The sequence below is a fragment of the Xenopus laevis genome, chromosome 3L, assembly GCF_017654675.1.
Source record: "Xenopus laevis strain J_2021 chromosome 3L, Xenopus_laevis_v10.1, whole genome shotgun sequence".
Classification (NCBI taxonomy): domain Eukaryota; kingdom Metazoa; phylum Chordata; class Amphibia; order Anura; family Pipidae; genus Xenopus; species Xenopus laevis.
Window position 1 is genome coordinate 1,704,331 of NC_054375.1, and position 8,728 is coordinate 1,713,058.

General features: G+C 42.7%; 1 protein-coding gene across 1 annotated transcript; it reads left to right on the top strand.

Moving 5' to 3' along the window:
- Positions 1-1,698: 1,698 nt before the first annotated feature.
- LOC108710705 lies at positions 1,699-7,196 on the top strand. Its single transcript, XM_018251843.2, has 2 exons — positions 1,699-1,815; positions 1,904-7,196. Exon 2 carries the CDS (start codon positions 2,171-2,173, stop codon positions 7,094-7,096), a length of 4,926 nt encoding a protein of 1,641 aa, XP_018107332.1. The 5' UTR covers positions 1,699-1,815; positions 1,904-2,170; the 3' UTR covers positions 7,097-7,196.
- The last annotated feature ends 1,532 nt before the right edge of the window (positions 7,197-8,728 follow it).

Here is an 8,728-nt window from a genome sequence, read left to right on the forward strand (position 1 = left end):
GTATCATTTGTTGTTTTTTTTTTTGAAAAAAGCAAAATAATTTGGTTCAGTTGGTTCAATAAAAAAAAAAAAAAAAATGTAGGCACTGGTTAAATAACAATCTTGGAAATGAGATGCCATGAAAACAAATTCGGAAAAATGTTTAAAAAAAAAAAGCATATATCTCTACCAAATTATGTCTTTTTTAATGGAGGTGTCAACAATCCCAGGGGATAGAAAGGGGACATATAGCCTAATTTAAAACTTAATTTAAAACTGCTCTTATTGGATAATATCACGAACATTTTTGTTTGAATTATTTTTTTTTAGATTTGGTTAAAAAATAAATAAAAATTCAAGTAGCAAATATAAGGTGCCACAGAACCACTATATAAAAAAGGTGCAATTCAGGCCGAGTTTGCTTTGGGTCAAGCAAATCTTATTGAATGTTGATCAATGTTCCTGAAGAAAAAAAAAAGGAGTTCTTCTTAAATAAACTTCTAGGAACATTTATTTAATCTGAATTCTTTAATCTGCAATCTTTAATCATCAAATCTACAGCCAAAAAAAAAAAGTAATTGCTAATAGAGTTTTATGGGATCCGTTTGCTCAGACCGGTGGTTCTTTTCGGGGGTCTCGGCATTCAGATTTATTCCCAAGCTCTGGAAATGTTTATTTTGATCCGAACGGCTGACGAATTTGTTCAGTTCTAATGGGTTATTTGATCAAAATTCAGTTCATTACAGCTTCAATCCGAGATGCCGCCCAAATTCATATTCACTCTCTCTCATCATATCACGTCTACTGTAACTCTCTATTAATTGGCCTTCAGAGACTGTCACCTGTCCATAATGAACACTGCCGCCAGGCTTATACACCTCAGCAACTGCTCCTCCTCTGCCAATCCCTGCACTGGCTTCCACTACCTTTCAAAATGAAACGAATGACTAAGCTCCTCTACTGACCTGCTCCTCAACTCTTCTCTCATAAGCTACATCTCTCATCTGTCTGATAATGCCCACCCTTTTATATTGTAAGCTCTTTTGCACAGGGCCTTCCTCACCTATTGTACCGGTAGTGGTTGCTATGTATGTTATCGATAGATGTAACAGAATCAAATGAATCTTTTAGCACTGTCTTTAGTGCAATAACTGCTCACTTGGGTGTAAAACACCACCGTATATTACAGCTGCCACAAGGAGCCACTTAAGCAGGCACTGAGTTTTGGGCTCCTTAGGCCTTGAGTCTTGGCATGCCATACATTGCATATTCTGGAAAATGCACAAACTAGGGATGGTTCAGGTGATGTCCATGTGGTGTCTACCTCCTATCCACCTGCTCTCTATTCAAAGAGCACAAAGGTTTGCACCCCAGGGTGCAAATTGCATAGGGGTCTTCTCAGGGACATCCAAGTGGTGTCCACCTCCTGTGCACCTGCCCTCCATTCTACAAACACATCCGTTTTTTGTGAACAACCCCTCAAATGTTTAATTTGTAGGTTATGAAATGGACTTCAACTATGCAGAAGGAGATATTGAGTTCCTGCAACAACCAAATTGATGGTGATGAAGAGACAACAAGTTCTTAACCCTCTACCTAGCATAAATTCCTCCCACCAAACACATTGTAGCAGTAATGTCAGTGGTAAACATGAGCTTGTGGGGGGGACCTAAGTCTTTGAGTGACTAGACCTCATGGGAGTTTGGTTGGAAGAGCATTTTGCTGATGAAGCCTGTTGTGTTTTTCCAGTTGATATTTGTGTTGGTGGACGTGGAGACATCCTCATCCTGTTGACGTGGAGACGTAGTCGTTTTGGATTGTTATGGACACTTAGAGGTAAGAGTTGGCCAATATTGTCTCATTGGAATTATCTGTTATATGAGCCCAGTCTGATATTTCTTTAACCAATGCTTGCATATTCTAGTTTTCAGGAAGGCTGAAAGAAGAGTAAAGCAGTGAAAATCAGCGTGATTGGCACAGCATTGCTACTACGGCTTGGGACTTCTGTGACTCCACCAATTCCAACAATACTTGTAGATGGTCCTTCTGAATTTATCAACTCAGACAACCCAAGAGTTATATTCCATAGCTTTTAAAAGGAAGAGGTTCAACCACTAGAAGAGATTTAAACCAAATTAAAGCCTCAATATCTACAACTATTTAAGCAACTAGAGGTCACCAACACCCAGGCATGGAATCAAGAAGGGATCTGATAGTCAGCAGAAAGCGTAAATATTCTCCATCGGTTGAACCTGAGACTACCACCCAAACACGTCAACCTTCTGTTTCTTCTGTATTGGAGAATACCCCTGACATGTCTGCTTCTTTTAGTGGTGCTTCTGTAGTGGAGAATCCTGCTGTAATGTCTGCTCCTCCTCTTCTCCCTTCTATACTGGAGAATACCCCAGAAATGACTTCTACTCTTCTTGGACCTTCTGAATTGGACACTCCTATTGAAATTACTACCCCTGAAATGTCTGCTTCTTTTATTGGACCTTCTGTAGTGGAACATACTGTTGGAATGTCTGCTCCTCCTCTCCCTTTTATACTGAAGAGTACCCCAGAAATTACTTCTACTCTTCTTGAACCTTCTGTATTGGACACTCCTACTGGAATTGCTACCTCTGAAATGTCTGCTTCTTTTATTGAACCTTCTGTAGTGGAACATCCCACTGGAATGTCTGCTCCTCCTCTCCCTTCTATACTGAAGAATACCCCAGCAATGACTTCTACTCTTCTTGGACATTCTGAATTGGACACTCCTACTGAAATTATTATTCATCCTCCTATATTGGAGATTCCTCGTGAAACATCTGATTTTCCTCATGTACCTTCTGTGTTGGAGAATCCTGATCACAGTGCTCCACCTCATGCACCTTCTTCACTTGAGGATCCTATGGAAATATGTGCTCTTTCTCCTCATGGATTTTCTGTCTTGGAAAATCTTGATCACAGTGCTTCTTCCATTGAATCTTCTCAGCTGAAGACCATTCAAAAAATGGCTACTAGTCCTACTGTTCCATCTACATCAGAGAATATTCAGCCACTTTCGGTTTTGGAGAAGAATACACCTCAAATGTCTACAGATACTGTGCCAGAGAACCCACCTGAAATGGAAGTACTTAGTGTGCCTTCTGTACTGGATAACCCCTCAAAAATATCTCAGCCTCCTCCTCCTGTATCTACTGAAATGTCTTCTTCTCATACCATGCCTCTTGTTTTGGAACACAGCAGTGAAATGCCCACAGATCCACCAGAACCAACTATACAAGAGAGAAATGCTGAATTATCAGTGGAACCTCTAGCAACACATTCACAGTATGAGGATGGCAATGCCTCAACATCTTCTGTAGATCACCCACCAAGTACTGGGCCAGAAAACACCGAAATTCCCACACAGTCAGTAGAAAACAATGGCAATATTGATGCTCTGGTGCATTTAGAAATAATTCACCAACATGAACGAAAACGCCCTTATTTTAATGCGGTAGAAATCACCAAGCATTTCCGCTTTGCAAACTTGGAAAGAATCGAGTCTTTCGATGCAGCAATACAGGCCGTGCACACGGCTGTCCAGGAGTTACTGAACAGTATATTGCAGAGGATTGGACCCAATGATCGTATACAGCTACGACTCAGCGGCCAAGGACTCGACAAACCGCTATATTCTTTTAGAAGTTCTAATACGACGTTCGACGCTGGATCATTTCTGAGCAATGTGGCAAACATGCTGCAAAGTAACAAAGACCTCCTTTCTAATGATGTTTTAAAACTTCTCGTCATCGTCGTCAAGAACCAAGAAGGTGGAGTGAAAGAACGAAGATCTCTCGGTTCAATACCCGCCAGTGACTTGATTAAAGAAAAAAGACGTTGGATCTTCGACTTTAACTACCACGAAGGAAACCTGTGTCTGGCCGCAAGCGTCTGTGCGCTGATGAGTAAGGACCACCCTCCAGAGGCCACGTTGCTGCAGAAAGCCAAAGAGATTCATGACGCTCTGGAGATCCCGGCCAATCGCTTAGTCAGTTTTAGTGACATTCCTGCTTTCGAGAAACATCTGCAGGTGACCATTAAAGTGCTCTACTACAAACACGGTAAATGGACTTTTTTCTACACCAACAACCCCTGCAAAGAGCCAATTATCTTCCTATTGCTGCACAAGGGACATTACTACGGCATTAAAAATGCAAAAGGATTTTGTGGATACAGTTACTTCTGCGAATATTGTAACACGCAGTTCCACGGCAAAGGACGCCATTCGTGCAAGTATTTTTGTAAGGCGTGCCACCGACGGGACTGCCCCGAGGTGCCAACTATGAAGCCAAGGTGCAGTAACTGCCGCACGTTTTGCCGCTCACACGAATGCCTTGAACTGCACAAATCCCTCGCCCTCTCGGAACAGGTCCCGTGTAAGAAGCAACGGTATTGCGACAAATGCTGCCGTTACACCGATTATAACCACGATGTAATGAAATGCAACGGGTTGCAGTGCCGAACTTGCTTCCAATTTGTTGAAAACTTTATTGACCACCAGTGCTTCATGAGAAAGCGTCAACCCGAAACTTCAAATAAATACATTGTTTACGACTGTGAGTGTAGCCAAGAAAATAACACCCATGTTCCAAATTATATATACGCTTTAAAATTGGATTCCGAGCAGTCCTGGGAGTTCCAAGGTCCCGACTGCCTGAAGGATTTTAGAAAAACGTTTATACAGAGGAAGTTTGCCGGGTTTTCCTTCATCGCGCACAACGCCGGCAGGTACGACGCCTACTTTGTGGTGCAGGAGCTGCTCAAGGAGAACATCAAGCTAAACTTTCTCGCAAAAGGTGGTCAACTATTGTCCGTCACCGTGGCTGATTTCAAAATTCGATTCATTGACTCTTTGAATTTCCTCCCCATGAAGCTTAGCAAGCTGCCAAAGGCCATGGGATTTGACGATACCAAGGGATATTTCCCCCATTTCTTCAATACAACGGCCAACCAAGCCTACGTCGGTCCAACGCCTTCTCAGGAGTATTTTGGGCAGGAGAATATGATGCCAGATGAAAGAGACGAATTCATGGCTTGGTACGAGGAGAACAAAAACGGCGAATTTAATTTTCAGGCTGAGCTTAAGAAATATTGCCAGCGGGATGTCCGTATCTTGAAGCAAGCGTGCATCTGTTTCAGGGACAGGGTGATGGAAATGACAATGGAGAAGGACCCAAAGAATCCCCAAAAGACAATCCAAGTAGACCCCTTTCAACTCACCACATTGGCCTCGGTGTGCATGGCCATGTTCAAGTTCAAATTTCTCCCTGAAAATACAATCGCTATTCTACCCTCGGACAATTACCATAAAAAGCAGAAGCGCTTCTCCACGCCGTCCATCCAGTGGTTAATGTACATCGCATGGAAGGAGAACATCGCAATAAAACACGCTCTGCAGGGTGGAGAGGAACAAGTTGGTAACTATTCCTTGGACGGCTTTGCTCTAACCGATGGAACGCCAACTGCTTTCGAATTCCACGGCTGTTTCTACCACGGCTGCCCCCAGTGCTACAATGCAGACGAGCGGAACCCTGTTACAAAAACCACGTACGGCCAACTGCACCACAAAACGGAGGTTAGAAAGGATATTCTAAAATCCGAAGGGTACAAAGTCCGAGAGATCTGGGAACACGAGTGGAAACAGTTACTGGAAAAAGACAACGGTTTGCGGAATTTCCTTCTGGAAATGAACTTTCCTGAACCCCTCGAGCCCCGTGACGCGCTTTATGGGGGTCGGACAAATGCCGTGAAACTATACCACAAAGCAGCCCCAGGGGAGAAGATATTTTACTATGATTTTACCAGTCTCTACCCCTACGTCAATAAGACAAAGGCCTACCCCGTGGGCCACCCAGTCATTCACCAAGATAAGTTTAAAGATTTTGACACGTATTTTGGCATCGCTAAAGTTAAAGTGTACCCCCCGAAACATCTGTTTTTTCCGGTCCTTCCAGTAAAGATGAAGGAAAAGCTTGTGTTTCCGTTGTGCTACACGTGCGCATCCAACGGTCAGGCCACAGAGTGTCAGCACTGCGACGAGGAACGAGCACTGACGGGAACCTGGTGCACAATGGAAATCCAGTTGGCTCTAGAGAAGGGCTACACATTAGCCAAAATCTATGAAGTTTGGCATTTCGAACAACAAACAACGAAGCTGTTTGAGGGGTACATTAACCTACATCTCCGGGACAAACAGGAGGCGTCGGGATATCCAAGTTGGTGCAAAGACGAGGAACAAAGGAAGAAATATATAAGCGATTATCGCGACAAAGAAGGCGTAGAGTTACGCGAGGAACATATCGCCGTTAACCCGGCAAGAAGGCAAATCGCTAAATTGTTTCTGAATTCCCTGTGGGGCAAATTTGGGCAGAAAACGAACTTACCTAATACAACAGTCGTTAGCGACCCAGGAGAGTTTCATCGTTACATGTTTTTACCGGAGTACGACGTCGCCTCTTTAGATTTCATGGGGGAAGAAACGGCCATTGTCCACTGGAAGTATATCGGCAGCCTTCCCTCCATCGCACGCAACTCCAATATCTTCCTCGCTTGCTTTACCACGGCCTACGCCCGGCTACAACTATACAATGTCCTGGACCGGCTCCAGGAGCGGTGTCTGTACCACGACACGGACTCGGTGATTTTTATCAGCAAGGGCGATGAGTGGGATCCACCATTGGGCGATTATCTAGGAGAACTTACCAGCGAACTTCCCGACGACACCCACATCACCGAGTTTGTCTCTGCCGGACCCAAAACCTACGGATACAAGTTGTCGACTGGTAAAACCTGCCTGAAGGTCAAGGGCATCACCCTAAATGCCTCAACCGTTCAACACCTTCATTTTGATTCTCTAAAGGATCTGGTGTTGGATTTCCCCGAACACTCCAACCCTGAACAACAGAAAAAAATCACTTTACAACAGCCGGTCATTACCAGAGATAGATACTGGCAAATAGAGACCCGCCCCCTGCGCAAAACATTAAAGTGCGTTTACACCAAACGCCAACTAACCGACGACTTTACTACTTTGCCTTTTGGGTACCGACCTCAAACAGAGGCACAGACACAACCTGGTCTCTAAATAATTGGTACCGGTAATCCAAAGTATGTATTATTAGGGCAAAGTCACATGTTTTTAAAGGATAAGTAAACCTTTAAAATAAGTGAATGTAAAATTGATGAGGGGGCTATTCTAAGCACAATTGTCATTTACACTCATTATTTATTTTGTTTTGATTCCAAGATATTAAGGGATACATGTACTGTTAATATGAATGAATTTAGTTACAACAGCGCCTCCTGCTGGTCAGTTTCCCACCAGTCTGACCAGCAAGTAGTCAAGGAAGTTGTCAGGAGAAAGAAAGAGGCTGATGTTCTTCTGCTTAGGAATAAAATTAGAAACCTTTCTCACATCTTTCCTAAGCAGAAGAACATCAGCCTCTTTCTTTCTCCTGACAACTTCCTTGACTACTTGCTGGTCAGACTGGTGGGAAACTGACCAGCAGGTGGCGCTGTTGTAACACAATTCATTCATATTAACAGTACATGTATCCCTTAATATCTTGGAATCAAAACAAAATAAATAATGAGTGTAAATGACAAAAGTGCTTAGAATAGCCCCTCGTCAGTTTTACATTCACTTATTTTAAAGGTTTACTTATCCTATAAACACAACAATCTAAATGCAGTGATTTAACTATGGAATTTAACCTATTTCTTGATGATATATTTGCCTTGAAATGACATTTCTATATGTAGTGTTTGTGAAACGTCTGCAAGATTATTACAATTTAGTGAAAATTTATATTTGAAAAAAAAAAAATATATAATCAAAATAAAGATGTATTGATTTCTGACTGTGATGTGTAATGTCTAACAGTGGCACAGATACTACATTGTAAGCAGCAGTCCTGTCCTGCTTTATGGCAGCTGAGATTCTAGCTATCTGTATAACAGAGTTTGTATCTGCAGGGAGAGTGCCTCATAGTCTGTACAGAGAGATCCCATAAAACTATGGTACATAGGTATTCCCCTGTACTAAGCACAATTCAGCAGGAACAGTCCCTAAGTTTGCTCATAGTCTGTACAGAGAGATCCCATAAAACTATGGTACATAGGTATTCCCTGTACTAAACACAATTCAGCAGGAACAGCCCCTAAGTTTGCTCATAGTCTGTACAGAGAGATCCCATAAAACTATGGCAGCATAGGTATTCCCTGTACTAAGCACAATTCAGCAGGAACAGTCCCTAAGTTTGCTCATAGTCTGTACAGAGAGATCCCATAAAACTATGGCACATAGGGATTCCCTGTACTAAGCACAATTCAGCAGGAACAGCCCCTAAGTTTGCTCATAGTCTGTACAGAGAGATCCCATAAAACTATGGCACATAGGTATTCCCTGTACTAAGCACAATTCAGCAGGAACAGTCCCTAAGTTTGCTCATAGTCTGTACAGAGAGATCCCATAAAACTATGGTACATAGGTATTCCCTGTACTAAGCACAATTCAGCAGGAACAGTCCCTAAGTTTGCTCATAGCCTTTATTGAAAGGCACATTAAACAGTCTGATGTCATAGGAGGAGTTTCCCATATAATTCTGTAGGATGGAGATGAGTAGCCGAGGTACAGGACTCCAGTAGCGCCGTTGTATGAAACAGAGAGAGACAAACATCACTCAGAATCTCTAAATAATAGTGGGTCTCACTCAGC

Coding starts and splice junctions, on each gene's coding strand:
- LOC108710705 (XM_018251843.2), top strand. CDS start 2,171: ATGGAATCAAGAAGGGATCTGATAGTCAGCAGAAAGCGTAAATATTCT.